Genomic DNA, 18,734 nt, shown 5'->3' with positions numbered 1-18,734 from the left:
ACGGTGCTGCACTGCGGATGATGCCTGGGCTATTCCAGTCTTCCCCTGGAATAGGCCCTTGAGAAAATTAATTAAAGGGATTTTTAAAATTTATTTTATAAACGAGACATCCTCTGTACTTTCTGTGATTTTATTTGATTATCTGACAAAAATTTTGTCAGACCATCAAATAAAATCCCAGAAAGTACAATGGATATCTCGTTAATGTGAAATAGACCAGTCTCTGACAAAATTGATTTAAAAATTTCAAAATTGACACATTGATGAGTTGCTCGTGTTGTCTTCAGTTCCCTATTTGAACCAGACCCGCTTGTCTTGGTTTTTCTTCAATTCGATGCTTTTAACTTAAGATCTGCACATTTTTTCTCTCTCATCTTCTCTTTTACTGCCATTGAACTTACCGAATAGTGCCGCAAGTGCTGTAAGAGCCCACAAAAACAAAAATGATTACTCCAACCATGCTGTCAATAAATAATAGCATACTCTTTCTAGCCCTTTGTTGCAGCTGATGTAAAACTGTTAGTGTTATTCTTTATATAACAGGGGAGCTCAAAACCTGTTTGATGTTATCAATGATTTTTTATTTGTTTCATTTTGATTATTTATAATTATGTATATTCTAATGGATTTTTAATGTTTCTACATCCATTGAAAAAAAGCTTAAGGTAGGAAATTTTACTGAATAGATTTCCCTGCCTCTTCTCCAACCCCTCCCCCCTTACCCAAATCAGATGCTTACCAACATATATTTCATATTAGGCCTATTTAATTAACTTTTTTTTTTTTTTTTGCTTTTCCTCATTTAACACTTTGAATAATCTGCAACTCTAATTTGTTTTCAGGGGAAATCAGAATTAATTAAGGACATCTTTTGTGAAAAGAAAAGATGTTTGTTTGGAAACTCGTAGTAAAAGATTGAATAGAGACTGCTGTATCATAAAACTCTACGAATAGAGCTACAATGTCTCTAAAGGCTATTCAAATAAATGAAGAAAATGTTTTTTGTGTGTTTTAAATGTCTCAGAGAAAATGTTTTCTCTTAACCTGTTGATTCGTTTAACTATCTTAAATTCAACACGAATCATAATCATAATAATCTATCCACTAGCTTATTAAGAAAAACATGTCAATAATAAGGTTTGCTAAGCATAGTTTTGCATTTTATGTTCCAATTGTATGGAATTCTTCACCACCAAAGTAATCATCCATTGAGGTTTGCCAACAAAAGAGTTAAATCCCTTTAAAATCACTTCATCCACTTCTTGACATCATTTATTCCATCCGCCAAAATCTTGGCCTTTAAACGTTGAGTCCCATACCAGATATAAATGTACAACAAGCATTTGAAATGAGTAAATATCTAAATATCTGATGAAAAAGGTGTGAATAGTACAATACTCTAGACCAGTGGTTTTCAAACCTTTTTTTGCGCACAGGAATATTAGGAGAAAAAAGAACAGGAACTCGATAGCAAGCTTATATAATTGGGACGCCCATTAAAGATATGTTAGTGTATCTGGACTTTACTGTATCCATTAAAAATTTTACAAATCCTAGCTTCTTATTTATTTGCGCTGATGAATAGCTTAAAAGTGTCTCAAGCTCAGCAAAATTCCTTTAAAAGAAAACAAATATTCAGCCCCATATCCTCCTCCCCCCCCCCCCCCCCATCTTCTCCGCTTTGTCATTACATCCTCTTAACCCAGAATTGAAGCTTTGTAATTGATATGTGATTAAAATTTTTGCAGTTCTATGGTCTTGTTTGAATATTAATTCAGAAAAGTTAGTGGAGCAGGGACTAATGTTGATAATAGCACGAAATGAAGTGAGTAGAAAAGTGCCAGAAGACAATAGAAAATTAAAACTTTGCGACGTTGAGGATTCACACCCACGACCTGATGCTACAGCAACTCTGCCTGGCCACTAGAGGGACGTTCTGCAATACACCACCAGATTGTAGATGTCCATCTTGTGGCCAGGCGGAGATATCGAAACATTCGTGTCGTGGGTTTGAATCCTTGTCACTGCAAAGTTTTTATTCTTTATTATCTTCTGGCACTTTTCTATTCACTTCATTTCTTGTTATTATGGTCTTGCAAACAAAAACCACGGTTATAAACAGCCTCTCGGAATCAATTGGTCTAAGAATTCACCCTGCAAAGTCAAAGGTCTTAAGGATAGGTAAGCGTCAAAGAGAGCAGATCAAAGTAAAAGATCAGGAACTTGAAGATATAGACAATTTCTACTATCTCAGGAGTATAATTGACAAGGATGGAGGCACCGGTGAAAGCACGGATAGGAAAGGCACAGGCTGCATTCACATATTTGAACAGAGTTTGGAGAACTAAAGATATCTCCCTTCGACTAAAGCTAAGACTTTTCACCTCAAACGTGAAGTCTGTCCTACTGTATGGATGTGAAACTTGGAATGCATTGCAGGCATGTATAAGGAGGATACATATTTTCGTAAACAGGTGCGTGCGTAAGCTACTCAGAATAAAATGGATGGATAAAATTCAGAACGAAGAAGTATGGAAAAGAACAGCAGAAACCAGTGGGAGAGGAAAAAGGAAGAAGACGATGGAGGTGGATTGGACACACCCTTAGAAAGAATGACTCCACTAAAACAAAGAAAGTATTGGACTGGAACCCTCAGGGCAGAAGATCAGGGGGAAAGCCATGGGGAACCTGGAGAATAATTAAAGAAGCTGATATACAGAGGATGATAAGACATGGAACAAGTTAAAAAAGTTAGCCCAGGATAGAGAAGGATGGACTGTTTGTCTGTGGCCTATACCCTGACCCATGGTAAAAAAGGCAATGATGATGATGATGGTCTTGTGGCATGACAATCGCCTTTGGACTTGGACTGGTAGCTTTGGTTAGAGTCCAGATCTTGGTGGTGCAAAGTTGAGTCCTTTTCTCATGGCACTCATGTGTAAACCGAGTATTTGGCTGCAAAACAAGTTGTGAAAAAGCGCCTTATAGGCATCATGTCTTGTCCTTCATGTTATATGTTGCTGTTAGTTTTGACCTCCTGTAGAACATTTTGAAGCAAAATAAGGGGTCAAGAGATCATACAAGAATCATTTGAGAATTACATCCAAAAACTTTGATATGACATTTGTGCAATGTGTTTATTAAGATATTCGTTGAATTAGAATTTTTCAACATATTTTATTGAAAAACTGTGTACGTATATTTCTATAACTGGCTTTGATTGTGGTAAAATTTCAGCCTTTGATAATTTATAGCCTGTAAAAATGCTGGGATATTTTGATGTGATATTTAAATCCTGTTTCATTTTATGTTATTTATTTTTTTCTTTCTCTCACTCCCATTCACATCCCCTTCTCCAGCTTGATTCTCTGAGTCGAGAAGATCTGATCAAGTTTGTCAAGAGGCAGACGATTCTAATGCAGAAAATGAAGGCCAAAAACTCTGGTAAGTAAATCCCAGCAACTTTTCAATCGAATTTCACTCACAACAAGCTGTAGCTAAGTGGTGACCAGAAAAAAAAGAAAAATGAGCAATTATATTGGGCAATATCCATTAAACATGCTCAAAGCACTTCACAACGGGTCTTTAGCCAACAGCAAAGCTTATCATGTAGGATGAAACACGACACCTGTTTGGTGAGTATTTTTTTTTTCTGACGCTGTTTACGACCAGATACTCATTTTACACTTGAATAAGGTGAGAGAATCTGAGTAATGAGATTTTACCAAGGACTTGACTGTGCGTTGCTCAGAGCAGGACTCAAACCCTGGACCTTCCAGTCCAAAGATGAGTATCATACTGCAAGATCACATAAGTGCTCAAAAATAACTTTATTGAATGAAGTGTTTTTAAAATTAAGACCAATTTGAATTGACAAAATTTTATTTCACTGTGGCTCAGTGGTACAGTCTTTGCTACGTACTCGAAAGGTACCGAGTTCAATCACTGCTGCCGCGCTGTGTGGCCTTGAGCAAGTCACTTTGCTCTAGCTGAATTTGCAACGCTGCACTGCGGCTGATGCCTGGAATATTTCAATAGACCCTAGAGACACATTTTCCCTATGGGATGAATAAATGGAATTTTTATTTATTTATTTATTTACTTTTAAAAATCATTTTTTATGGTTTTTGGTTCAGGGTGAATAAGATCACCATGCAAAAGTACACTAGGATATGACGGGTAGTGTTAGAATATGCAAAGACATCCCAACTTCTTTCATTATACAGGTTGATACAACTCACTTGTCGATAAGCTTTATTTAGTTACAGTGCATAATATTTTGAGAATGTTCCAAGTGATTGTTTTATAGTAGTCCATCAGAGCCATAAGGCCCATGGAGCTGGAGTTTATTGCGGTTACAATAGCCTGAAACGGACAATATCAATTTCTGGATAGGACGCCAGTCTGTCGCAAAGCACTTTCCGCCAGTATATATGTCTCTATTGGTTTTTTTTTTTTTGTTGGCTGAAGAAGGGTTTTAAGCCTGAAACATTCCGTGTTTGGTAATTTGTTCTTTTTTGAAGGTGTTCTATTCATTTTTGATTATTACTTTCGTACAGTCCACAGCTTCTAGCAGCTTTGTATCATTTTGACTCTAAGTTTATATTAGCTCTTTTCTGCCTTGATATTTAATTAACAGAACTCGAAAATATGTTGGGAGAAACTAATAAAGAGGAAGGAACTTCTGCTAAAGGAAAGGAAGACAAGGAGAACGAAAATCTAAGGACAATACAGGTATGTAGCGCAAATTAACGGTGTCTGGATTTATTGTTTTTGTGCATTTATATTCATGTAGATAAAAAAACCCCAACAAACAAATATTTCTTCAGGGCCAAGAGCCTCCAAGGGGCTGGAGTTTATCCTGGTTTCCATAGCGTGAGCATGAGAGAGACAAATGGCATTTCCGATTAAGCGACAAATATATATGCACAATGTGAGTTTATCACTTGTATTTGCCTATGCGAGTGTATGCCTATTATGTGCCTATGTGTATGTCTATGTGTGTGTGTATGTATGTATGTATGTGTGTGTGTGTGTGTGTGTGTGTGAAAGAGAGAGAGAGAGAGAGTCTTTGCCTTTGTAATTGATTTAGTCATGCGGTGGAACCAAACATGAATTGCCATTCTGGACAATAAAGATTTATTATTATTATTATTACTATTATTATTATTGTTATTATTATTATTATTATTATTATTATTATTATTATTATTATTATTATTATTATTATTATTATTATTATTATTATTATATTATATTATTATTATTATTAATTATTATTATTATTATTATTATTATTATTATTATTATTATTATTAATTATTTATTATATTATTATTATTATATATATTTATTATATTATTATTATTATTATTAATTATTATTATTATTATTATTATTATTATTATTATTTATTATATTATTATTATTATTATTATATTCATCATAATTATTATTATTAAATCTGATACAAGCCACTACTGTATTTCAAATTTAAATTGCATGGTGATTTTTTATTGGTCCTTTATTATTTATTTATTTTATTATATTATTCTTTTTTAATTCATTTTTGTGTTTCTGAAATGTTATTCATGGTTTGGATAAGATGTATTTTCATTTATCATTGGCCCTGGTCATCCTGACATCTCATTCAGCTTATTGTATATCATTAAGCAAATAGTCAAACATTTTATTTTTTAATTTTGCTTTTATAGAGTGGAATATCCACTAAACGTGCTCAAAGCACTTTACAAGGGGTCCCTGGCCAACAGCAACACTTAACATTTAGGACAGAGCATGAGAGAATGTGAGTAAAGAGCTTTATCCAAGGACTCGACTATGCGCTGAGTGAGTCTCGAACCCTCGACCTTCTGATCTGAAAGCAAGTGTCATACCACGAAACCACATAGCCGCTTAGGTGTGTCCTGTTTCTGTAAGCTGGGTTCCTGCGGCCTCCTTAAACCTAAATTTAAGGACTCTGTGAAAACTGCATGATTTTGATATTATCATGAAAATCTCCTTGAAAACTTCTTAGATTTTCATTTTAATAGAAAACTCATCAAAAAAATCCTTGAATTTTGTGAGATCGTGTAAAAAGTCCAAGATTTGACGAGCAGTGAGACTACAGCAAAGGTGAAGGATCAGCAGAAGGCAATTTTTTTTCATTACATAAGATATAAAGGCTGATAAGTTGGCAAAGTCAAAAAGAATAAAAATAGATGATCTTTGTCATTTCTCCCCATCATACATGTATGGTGCTGTTCTTGGCTTTGAACAATATTGTTTTGAGCAATCGCTCTCATCAGGAAGATGAGACTTTCTGATGAGAGCGAATGCTCAAAACAATATTGTGTAAGTTGATCTTAATTATACTTGAAATATTTTATAAATAGCTCCTTTCATCAAAAGTGGAGTACTATTATTTCATTGTTTTTGTTTTTATAATTTATATATATTTTATATTTTAATATTATATATATATATATATATATATATATATATATATATATATATATATATATATATATATATATATATATATATATAATTATATATATATATAATATATATTATTATATATATATATATATATATATATATATATATATATATATATATATATATATATATATATATATATTATATATATAATATATATATATATATATATATTATATATATATATATATATTTATTATATATATATATATATAATATATATATATATATATTACTTTATCATTTTTTTTTTCAGGAACTCAGTGATCAATTGAAAGAGAGTGAACAGAACCGAAATGAGATTCTTGCTGCTTATAACGCAGTCCAACTCAGCCAGGAGACAAATGCAGATAGAATGAAGGTTTGTTGGTTCCAAATGTGGCTTTCATAATAATCATCTGTTGTTGTTATTATTATTATTATTATTATTATTATTATTATTATTATTATTATATTATTATTATTATTATTATTGTTATTATTATTATTATTATTATTATTATTATTATTATTATTATTATTATTGTTGTTGTCACATTAAAAAAGAAAAGAAAAATTCATCATCATGTTTAACCACTATGGGTTCCTGATAGCTCAGTTGATAGGCCACTCTTTTCACAAGCAAAGGGAGTAAGATCAATCCTGGGTGCAGTTGAGATTTTTTTCTTGTTCCCCCCCCCCCCACACACAGGTCCACCCGGCAATGATTGGATAGCTGGATCTGTTAGATCTGTCTAGAAAAGTGATAGCAAGCAATTTTTACTGTCCATTTGACTTTACAGAAACTGTGATAAACTCCAGCTCCATGGGCCAAATGGCTCTGAAAAAGAAACCTACTAAAACTGATAACCCAGTAGCTCTACACTCCTTTTTCAAAGGACCAGGTGTCATTCCCAGATGCAGTTGAAATATTTTTCTGTCCCTTCAGTCCAGCACGCATTTATGATGTTGCTGTTCTATCAGACTGTTAGATCTGGAGAAAACGGTGGAAAACATTTTCAGACCAATCAATACAGTAGAAGACATTGCAAGATCACCAGACAACCAAAACCCAAATTGATCTCCTGGTACGAGACTTCTCTAAAGCGTTTGATAATGTACCACACAAACGATTACTATTCAAGCTTGGGCAAAGTGAAATTCGGAATATTGGGGGTACCGAAACAAATAAGTCAGAGAATATGGAACAACAACTGCAAAATCTTCTACTTTGGTTCAAGGACTGGCTTTGCAATCGAATGCAACAAGGTGTCATTGACGGAATCTTATCAGGAGTACTGCAAGGAACAGTACTTGGGCCTTTATGCTTCTTGATATTTATAAATGACCTTGGAAACGAATTATCTCCACAAACAAGGCTTAAACTGTTTGCAGATAATAGCCTTCTTTACAGGACAATAGATAGTAGTGCAAATTCACATGAACTCAAGAAAGATCTTGATTCCCTCCAGACGTCGTCAGATACATGGCACATGAAGATACGTCCATCAAAGAGCTATGTCATGTCAATATCAAACAAAAAAAGAACCTTATATTCACAATTACACAAGGTATGATCATCTCTTACAACATGCTGACTCCATAAAATACCTGGTAGTTCATCTCAATAAGAGGCCAAGATTAGAATATGCCAGCGCCTTGTGGGACCCCTACACAAAAAAGGACATAGACAAGATTGAAAAAGTACAAAGATCAGCTGCAAGATTCTCAACTGGATACAAATCCAGAGACATGGGTTGTATGATGTCCTCCCTCCAGTCACTTGAATGGAAACCATTGAAAAACCGGCTCAAGGTATCCCATCTTGTAACCTTACACAAAACCTTCGACTCAAACTCACCAATCATCACCCCAAACTACATAAAAAGCAAATCAGATAGGCACGCTACATGTAGATACAATGCATCACAATACATACAACCTTTTACAAGAACAGAAACATACAAACACAGCATTTTCCCATGAACAATAAATGACTGGAATGTCCTGCCACCGGGCATAACAAACGTTGACTGCTTGGAAACTTTCAAAACAGTTTTGAAAGCACTCATTCGTCAAATAATCTGTGACTGTTCCCTGCTTTGATGGGAACATTAGCAGTGATGGGCCTGTGTGGCCTTTTGCAAATGTTCCCTGCTTGGATTGGAACATTTGCAGTGATGGGCCTGTGTGGCCTTTTGCCAATGTTCCCTGCTTGGATTGGAACATTGCAGTGAAAGGGCCTGTTGGCCTTTTGCAAATGTTCCCTGCTTTGATTGGAACATTACAGTGATGGGCCTGTGTGGCCTTTTGCAAATGTTCCCTGCTTGGATTGGAACATTTGCAGTGATGGCCTGTGGCCTTTTGCAAATGTTCCCTGCTTGGATTGGAACATTGCAGTGATGGGCCTGTGTGGCCTTTTGCAAATGTTCCCTGCTTGGATTGGAACATTTGCAGTGATGGGCCTGTGTGGCCTTTTGCCAATGTTCCCTGCTTGGATTGGAACATTTGCAGTGATGGGCCTGTGTGGCCTTTTGCCAATGTTCCCTGCTTGGATTGGAACATTTGCAGTGATGGGCCTGTGTGGCCTTTTGCCAATGCAAGCCATTGAAGATTGAAGACCTGCCTATTAGTACAAAAATTTCGTTATTTTACGAATTTTTTGTTCTAACTGGAGAAAGATATAATGATCAATAAAGCATCTTGAAAACTGCTCTGGTGCCAGAGCTGGTATAGAATTGAGTTTAAAGCGTTATTTTAATGTATTGAGGACAAATCGGTAATTTTTAAAGATCGTTAAAATGTCTACTCTATTATTATCTGTGAAAATTACGAATTTTCCACATTTCAAAGGGGCAGGTCTGTATTTTATGATAGATTAGCACCCTATCCAAAGAGTTGCAAACAATATCTACTGTCTACTCAACGCTATAGGATTGAATTAAAGTTCTTTATATATTTCTCCGGTCAGAACCAAAAATTACGGAATTTTTGTATCAATAGGCAGATCTCTATTTTACTCTCCATTTCATTGGCTCATTGAGCTACCTGTAGCTTTATATCCCATTGCTACCGCAGTTGCATTGTGTATTTCCTCAGGAACTGGAAGACAAGTGCCATCAACTGGACCAAGAGAAAACGGTCGTGTGTGAGAAATATGTGAAATATGAAAAAAGGAATAAGGTAGATCTTAAGGATTATCATTGTCATGATTTCTATTGAATTTTTATTTAGACAAGTGGTGATTTTCTATGAATGGCAATGACATTTAGTTTTGAAAAATGTATGTTAATGATGGTTTCATTGATGATGATGATAATTATGATGATGAGGAGGAGGAGGAGGAGGATTATAATGGTTAAGATGATAAAGGTAAAGATGTATTGGTATGGATGATGATAATGACGATGATGGTGTTGATGATGATGATAGAGGTAATGATGATGATGTTGATGAGGATTATAATGGTTAATATGATAAAGATGATGGTGATGATGATGATAATGATAATAATGATAAAGGTAATGATGAATATGATACCTCAAGACCACATCGGCACAAAATAATATAAGATTATTGCCATTACACTTTGTCACCAGGAGTTAGAGGAGCAACTGGAGTGTATGACCATGAAGGACGAGACTCTAACTAGTACTTTACAGTGTCTACAGCAAGATCATTCATCACTGCTGGAAGCAAACAAGGTTTGGCTTGTTTTTTGGTGTTTTTTTTTCCATTCATTCATTCATCCCATGATCTGATGATCGTCAGGGTGGGGGGGGGGGGGGGGGGGGGGGGGGGGGGGGGAATACACACGATGCAGCTCTCACCACTTTCTGCCATTCTTCTCTATTGTTGGCCTTCTCCAAGAGTTCTTCCATCTTCATTCCTGTCCATTCCTTCATATTGTCCATCCAAACTTTCCTTTGTCTTCCTCTTCTTCCTCTTCTTCAAGGGTTCAACCTTCGTTTTGTTTTTAAATAAATGAAATAATTTATAGCGATTGTGCATGGTTTTGGGGGTCCCAATTTCTCAGTTGGTAGAGCACTTGCTTCACAAGCAAAGGGACAGAGATGGTTCCTAGCTCTGTAAAAAATATAAATATGACGCTCACCTTCGATCGGAAGGTCCTGGGTTCAAGTGACTCTATGAGGGTGCATATTTACTCACGTTTTATCACTGTACTCAGGTATAAAATGAGTACCTGGCCATTAACAGCGCTATCTCTGTCGAAAAACCCCCCAAAATTTTAATATCGTCTAACAGGCATCATGACTTGTCCTACATGTTAGGTATTCAAAATGGCGGCGCTGAATAGCGACGCACAGTTACACCTATGTGATGAATTCTTTTGATATTTATTTGTTTCATGACAACATTTATCTCATTTATGTATTAAACGTTGTATGATTGTTCGTATTAATGAATGGTATGTACTTCAAACTTTAACGTTGAGAGTTCTGCTTCAAATCCTCGGAAAAATCGTTCGTATCAATGTTTTTGTCTCAAGGAAATCGAAATGGCGGCGGCTATGTTTACTTCCGACACAAAATTGCACCGCTAATTTCATCTTATTTCGCGATTTGTTGATTGAAGACCTATCCTTCGCTTAATATTATATAAAGCGTTGTATGATGATTTAGAATTACAAAGAGGCATCAAAAATAATAAACCATCCTCTTGATGGAGTAGAAAGAATTCATGGAAAAGCAATAGAAAGGAAAGCATTCTCAATTACCAACAATAAAAAACATATTTTATACCATGAATTTAGCATGTTACCATCTGGGAGAAGGTTTTGTCAGATTAAATGTAGAACTAACAAATATAAATCAACATTGGTTCCATCAGCTATAAAAATGTTGAATATTTCATATTGTACAGAAAAACCAAGGATTGATTCGTTGACTGATTAACTGATTAATTTATTTAATGTTAGATTAAGTGACCAATTGATAATGATGATAATATTTAGTGTTGAATTGCCGAAAATGTAACGAATTGAAAATGAAATGAATATGTTTATGTTGTGTATATCGTACGCGTGAAAGAAAGAGAGGAAGAGAGAGAGAGAGAGAGAGAGAGAGAGAGAGAGAGAGAGAGAGAGAGAGAGAGAGAGAGAGAGAGAGAGAGAGAGAGAGAGAATAAGTAGGAGTGAAATATCTGTTCAATGTTATAGTTATCATATAACGTTATAACAAGTGTAACTAAATGACAAATTGCCATATTTATGGACAATAAAGATCTATTATTATTATTATTATTATTATTATTATTATTATTATTATTATTGATGTTAGCATGGGATCTCTTGTAAAGCACTTTGAGCACATTTAGTCGATATTGCTCTAAATAAAAGCTTGTTTTTTGGGGGTTTTTTTGGTTTTTAAAAACTATTCCTTTAGGTTTTCAACAAGTTTTGTGATTTATCATGCTTTTAGGCAAACTTGAGGGGTAAAATATTTTCTTTTTACATCGAACATGGGGGAGAATTACAAGTCAGGTTATAGGAAAACATTTTTTTTAAAAAATAATTTTGTAATAGCTTCCCATTCGTCTTCATTTTCAGACTTTGATATCTGACAAGTCATCTCTGCAAATCAAGATAGAAGATTTGGAAGAAGCCGCTGCACAGCTTCAGTCAGAAAAGGGACATAACTCTAAATTAGAAGAAGAAAATGCCAAACTGACAGAGGAGATGAAAATATTTAAAAAAGAAAAAGAAGATTCTTTGGCAAGACTAGAAGACTCAATTTCTGAAAATGAACAAAGGAAAGAGCAAGTCATCTTGTTGCAACAGGAAATTCTTAATTTGCAGAACTCAGAGAAAGAAATGCAAAATTTGACTTCAAGGCTGGAAGAACTTACGAAGGAGAAAACAGAGTTAGAACTTTCGTACAGTGAGATGTCGAGTCAAGCTGATTGTTTGAAGAAGCAAACGGAAGACTTGAAATTGGAGGTTGAGAATTTGCAAAAGCAACACGAATTGTCTATCTCTGAGTATGAAAGTAAGGTTGACAGCATGGAAGCAGAAATCAAGAAGCTAGTGAATGACAACAACACTGAGGCTGGAACAAAAAATCAGACCATTAAAGATGATAAAGAAAATCTTTCATCCGATGATAAAATGACTGATACAATCGAGAGCCTACAATTTGAGTTGGCATCGGCGAAGAGTAAAATCTCAGATTACGAAGCTTCCTTAGGTGAAGAATTCAGTTTAAGTGTTGTTCAAAATATGAAGCAAGAATTGGCAGATGCAAGGTTCAAACTGTCAGAGCTTGAAGCAGCTGGCATGGGTGGAGATGACAAGACAGAAAAGAAAATTGAAGATGTGGAGGAGTCGGTTTGTGAGAAAGAAAATGCTTCAGTTGTAGAATCAGAAGAACAAAGTGCTCATGTATATACAGAAACTTTGGTGAAACCCATTGAAGTTGTTAGTCATGTTGCTTCAGAGGATGGAAGTCTGAGAGAAGAAATTGAGAAATTGCAAAAAGAGAAAGACGAATTAAAAATAAAATGTGATTCACTTCAGAGAGAAATAAACTCAAGGAAAGGTAGTGTTGGTAGTTCAGAGGAAGAAGACAAGCAGAATGAATTAAGAAGCCAATTACAGAGATCGGAAGAGAAAATGGCCACATTAGTGGATAAACACGATACCGTGACCTTTGAACTGGAAGAGGTTCAGGCAGAGAGGGAGAGTTTAAAGTCTGAGATTGAGGAGTTGCAGCAACAATTGGGCGAATGGGAAAATATGATGGCGATGCTAAAAGAGGAAAGGGACCATCTAGCTCAAGAGTTGGAAGAGAGTACGAACAGGGATAGCTCTCTTAGAAAGGAGTTAGAATATCTCATGTCATCGCTCAACGAGGCTATCACGGAACGCGACACCTTGCAAGATGAAGTGTTTAAAATGTCCTCTCAGGATAACTCAACAGCCGCTGAGATGAAAGAAATGGGGGTGATGATTGATGATATTATCAAGGAGAAGAACAGACTGCAGACAGAGCTCGACTCGGTTCTCTCTGCTAAAGCTGATGGTTCTATCACTGTGGAAGGATTGAGGAGGGAACTGGGCCAACTTCAACAAGAGAAAGAGGAGGTTGAGAGGGAAAGGGATTCAATGATGGTGAGAGTGGAATTGGCTCAGGAAAAGGAGAAGGCTCTCATGGATGAATTTAATCCTCGGCTGGAAAAGGCTGACGAATCTGAGAAAAAGATGGAAGCATTTACGAAAGAGATTGATGGTTACAAAACTGAGATTGAAAGTCTTAAGACTACGGTGAAAGATGCAGGAGAAGAAGTGGAGATTTGCAAGAAGCAAGCTGAAGAAAGAAGAACCTATGCTTTGGAGTTGGAAAATCAAGTAAGTAATTTTTTTCAAATATTTTTGTTTGTTTTGATTTAGGTCTTGTGCTGTTCACTGTGTACAGTGAGTGAATTCTTTTCAGAGCAGGGTTCTATATCGGCCCTCCTTTAATATTTTTTTCGACCCCCCTATAACATTTTAATGGTGATCATGTAATATAGTATTTTTGCGAAGCACTTTCCATCCAATTCTCAAAGCGTCTTGCTCTACTTGCCCCTTCCATTCAGAAAAATTGTAAATTGTGGATCAGGCACTTATATCAGTGAACAGTCGCACTAGCCACTGAGCCATCCAGTCGTGAGGAGGGTGGATGGATCAGTGGCTAGTGCTTTCTGATCTCTCTCTCTCTCTCTCTCAGCCAGGTGGAGTGTGTCGTGTCAGTTACATCCCGAGTTTGGCTCTGACTCTCTGAGTTTTTATTCATCTGGCACTTCTCCATGCCCTATATTTCTCTCCCTTCCATGTAGTTTTGTGTACTTGTTCTAGAATGAGACCATTTGGGATCTGGTGCAAGCCTCACTTGGAGTCCTTTTTTTAGCAATTGTAAGCAATGGACTTATTTGAGAAATTGTTAAATAAATTAACTACCACTATCATCACCATAACGTACTGACTTTTATGTCCACTGGCGTATTGGACAGCTATGAAGGATCTCTATTTTCACTTGTCTCTGTCACAGGCCAGTCAGCATAAAATATTTACTGCATATATGAGATGTTTTTATTGTCGTAGATTAGCTTGACTTAATGTCAATCACCATTAACATCCAATATTTTGGGTTAAGTAATTGATAAACTATTAAATGAATGGCCTAGGATTGGGACGTTGGTATTTATAAAAAATAATTGTACAATAAACAAGTTTTGTGTAATGGGTGACAAGCAATTATCACTATTCTGTTTTGTGCTATATTAACTATTATGAAAACTAGCTCCATGAACTCAGTCTCTCAATGACTTCTTGTGAACACTTTAGAAATGTTCCATGTTTTGTATCCATTGGATGACTCAACTGTTTCATTCAATATTTTTTTTTATAGGTTTTGGAATTGTCCAATTCTTTAACAGACTCAAAAAAGCGGTATGAGATTGTGAAGGAGCAGTTGGATAGTGAGATGACTTCCAAAGATGCTGACGCCTCTGGATACAGCTCCCAGATTGAAGACCTAAAAACTGAGCAGGCACGTCTGGCAGAGAGTGTGACTGATTTGGAATCAAGCAATAAGAAATTGTTTGAAGAGAAGAAGGTTTTAGAAACTGAAAATCTCGATCTGCAACAACAGAATGAAAAACTAAGTGGAAGGCTGAAAGATGTAGAAACGGAAAGTGAAAATAATTTGAGAGATAAAGAGGATGTCCTGAAAAATATAAAGGGTTGTCAGGAGGAAATTAAAACAATGGAAGAAAAAAATCATGAATTTTCTGTTGTCATCGGAGAGAAAGATACTGAAATAAAATCTTTGACAGAGAAGTGCAAACAATTTTCTGAAAGTATACATAACTCTGAAGAAACCTTGGTTAAGTGCAAGGAAGAATTAAAAGAAAAATTAGAAACTGTAGAACAATCTCTGTCATCTGCGGAACAGAAAGTCGACAATCTTGAGGCCAAAGTTAAAGAGAGTGAGAAAGTCATAGCAGAGATGAAAACAGAAAATGAAAATTTGTCAGAAAAAGGAAATGATGCGGAAAGGGAGCTAGAAGTTTTCAAACAAAGACTGAGTTTGATTGAAGAAGAAAATGCAACTCTCAGAGACAGCAGTAGTTCTGTAGAGAGCTACAAGTCTGACTTGATGGAACAGATACATCACAAGAATGAAGAAATATCATCTCTAAACCTAAAGGTGTCGGATCTCAGTGCTGATCTGGAGAAAGAGAAAGAGGTGATTCAATCTATGACGAATGCAAAAGGGTTACTGGGAAAAGAGTTGGAGGAAGAGAGGTGTAAACAAGAAGAGTCAAAACAGAAGTTAGACACAGCATTGGCAGAGAAGGACTCGGTGACGGAGAATTTGACTATTGAGCTAAGAAAAGTGGCGGAGTTGAATGAGAAATTAGATGTTGCAGAAAATGAGTTGCAGGAGGTAAGGTCACAGATCAAAGTATTGGAGGAGGAAAGGAAAAAGTCCCTCGATGTTTCTGAAGAAGAATTGAAAAAGTTAACACACGAATCAGACAAACTAAAGCAGGACTTCTTCGAACAGCAAGAAAAGGTTGCAACATTGGAGAAGACAATCATGGAGAAAGAGGATGAGGTGAGAAAGCTATCCGAAATTGTTGAAGAGTACCAGTCCCGAATTGCAGAACTGAAATCCAGTAATGAAGAACTCTCAAAGCTGAAGGAAGAAAGTGAAGGTGTGCTCGAAAAAGTTATACTTGAACGTGATGAGAAAGCTAAGCATTTGGAGGAGGTTAAAACAAGCACAGAACAAATCAGTCTTCGCGAGAAAGATTTGGAAAGTCAGATAGAAGTTATGCAAACTGAAAATTTGCAGTGTGCTGAACAAAAAGCTCAGCTGGAGGAACACATAAATGAACTGAATAGAAGAATTGAAGAGCAAGAGAAATCGGGTGAAGCTTTTGCCAAAGACGTGGAGGATCTGAGAAAGGAGAAGGAGCAGCTAGTAAACAAAATTAAAGAATACCAAGAAAATGTCGAGGCCATTGAAAGTAGATTGCAGAGCGTTGTGCAAGAAAAAGGCGTGATTGAAGCCAGTGAAAGCAAGTACAAGGAAGAGGTTGATAGCTTGACGGAAGAGAATAACACACTGAAACTACGATTGTCTGAAAATGACAAGAAGAAGGAAGAGGAGACGTCACAAGCAAACAATGCAGCAGGGGTGAGTGGATACATTTTGTAACACAGTGTCAGACTTGATACTTATAAAGAATTAATTATGCGATCGCAAAACAAAACTTGAGCATTTATATAGTTCAATATTCACTAAAAATGCTCAAATCGCTTTACAAGAGGGCCCTAGCCAACAGCATGTAGGATGAGACATGCTGCCAGTTTGGCAATGTTGCAATTTTTTTGGACAGAGACAATGCTGTTAATGATCAGGTACTCATTTTACACTTGAGTGTGGTGAGAGAATATGAGTAAAGAGCCCATGGTTGCTGATTTTCCATATATATGTACGGAATTCAGTAAGTTTAAAAACCTTAAATTTTCCAATCATTGGACAAACGGAAGCCAAAAGTTCAGCCTTGTCATTTATTTCAAAATGTCTCAATGCCTTGTTACTGAAGTCCAGTATTCAGATTTGGTCGATTTGTCGGTGTAAATGTTCTGTGTAATTCCTCCTCCCCCCCCCCCCCCCCCCCCCCTTTCTGAATTGGCAAGCCTGAAAGAGCCTTTTTCAAGGACTCAGCTATGTGCTGCTCAGAGCAGGACTCGAATCCATAACCTTCCAATCCGAATGTGAGAGTTATTGCATTAGATTACACATACGTGAGGCAAAGACTTGCTAACATTACAAAAAAAAACACTTTTAAAAGCAATGATAACCTAATTTAGAATCACAGATAAATCATTTAGAATTTATAGGATCAGGCAGATCATAATTTATATAGTTAATGAACAGTAAAGATTTCATTCAATTACTAACTTTAAGAATGCCATTGATAAAGATCTTAAACATTATATTTTATTTTGACGAATAATGTAACATGACATTGGATATTATTGTATTTTGTATATCAATTATTTGAAACTCTCGAATGTACAAGTTGGACATGCTAAATGAATATAAATAGAGTTAATTATGCTACGAATATTTAATATGACACTTATTTATGTATTAGACATTTCATTCTCAATATTATCAATTCATTGACATTGAATACTATTTATATAATTGATAAATTTTATCTATGCATAAAAGTTACATGGAGCATTTAAAGATTTTTAGAACCTATTGCTCTTAATCGATCCGAATTGATACGATACGACATGATAAATTTTCACCTTTTTTTTTTCATTTCTTCCAATCAGGAAGCTTTGTCAAAGAAATTAAAAGAGAAAGAAGAAATCAACGCCAAACTGAAACAGTTGGTCATCAAAAGCAAAAGAGAGCTCGGAGAAAAGCAAAAAGAGGTTTGTCACAAATTTTATTTTATTTTATGAAAAAAATTTTTTATTTTTTTTTTTTTATTTATTTTTTTTTTTTTTTGGTCATTTACTTTGGGCGCTGAGGTTATATTCGCATTTCCGTCACAAAATGGCTGAGCGGGTGGTTGGATGGGAGCATCACCCTTGAATCATATACCTATGATGTTCGCATGGGTGTACAATCCGATAGTGATGTCGTTTCTTCTTCTCTTTACTAGCCTATCCTGCTTCTTTGGTTTGTGATTGTATTTTGACAGGGATATTTTTTTTTCTGTAAATCTTCTGCCTGTTTGTTCTTGTTTTATAATTTAGCTTATATCTTTAGGTTATGATTTTGATTTACATTTGTACTATTTTTGTTAGATTGCTTGTTTTTTTGTTTCAGCGGTCTCTCATATAACCTCATTTGTGTTGGAAGAGACCTAAAGCAATAAACAAACAAAATGGCTGACACCTGATTGAGGCAGCATGAGAATGACAAGCTAAGACAAAGTGACATTCAAATTCAGCGCAAAATCTCAATTAAATACCCCCCTAGGGCCAATTGAATGTTCTGATAAGAGAAATGATACCATTGGTTCAATTTACAGTACTTTTGTGGAAAGTTGGACTGGATTATATTATTATTTTTGCCTTTCAAGACCGGCTTCACTGTGCCTCCATTGGCCAGTAGAACAGATTCTGCTCTGGCCTCACAGTGCGGCCAATGGCGCTGAAAGAGTTAAAGTCCATAGCGAGCTCATTAAACATGTTTTTTTCAGTTTCCATAACATTAAAT

The 18,734-nt window shown here is 35.6% G+C and overlaps 1 protein-coding gene across 1 annotated transcript in view; it reads left to right on the top strand.

The window, feature by feature from the left end:
* Positions 1 to 18,734, top strand: part of LOC144956018 (uncharacterized) — a 63,170-nt gene that overhangs the window by 884 nt on the left and 43,552 nt on the right. The window contains exons 2-9 of the mRNA XM_078886306.1: positions 3,360 to 3,444; positions 4,640 to 4,734; positions 6,755 to 6,859; positions 9,577 to 9,660; positions 10,077 to 10,181; positions 12,047 to 13,843; positions 14,886 to 16,682; positions 17,840 to 17,941. Coding sequence (XP_078742432.1) covers positions 3,360 to 3,444; positions 4,640 to 4,734; positions 6,755 to 6,859; positions 9,577 to 9,660; positions 10,077 to 10,181; positions 12,047 to 13,843; positions 14,886 to 16,682; positions 17,840 to 17,941 — 4,170 coding nt within the window. The remainder of the gene's footprint in view (positions 1 to 3,359; positions 3,445 to 4,639; positions 4,735 to 6,754; positions 6,860 to 9,576; positions 9,661 to 10,076; positions 10,182 to 12,046; positions 13,844 to 14,885; positions 16,683 to 17,839; positions 17,942 to 18,734) is intronic.

The sequence above is a fragment of the Berghia stephanieae genome, chromosome 10, assembly GCF_034508935.2.
Source record: "Berghia stephanieae isolate SIO BIC M18660-M18661 chromosome 10, UCSD_Bste_1.3, whole genome shotgun sequence".
In the NCBI taxonomy this organism is placed as follows: Eukaryota; Metazoa; Mollusca; class Gastropoda; order Nudibranchia; family Aeolidiidae; genus Berghia; species Berghia stephanieae.
Note: the sequence above shows the minus strand (reverse complement) of the source record. Positions and strands in the feature narration are given on the sequence as shown.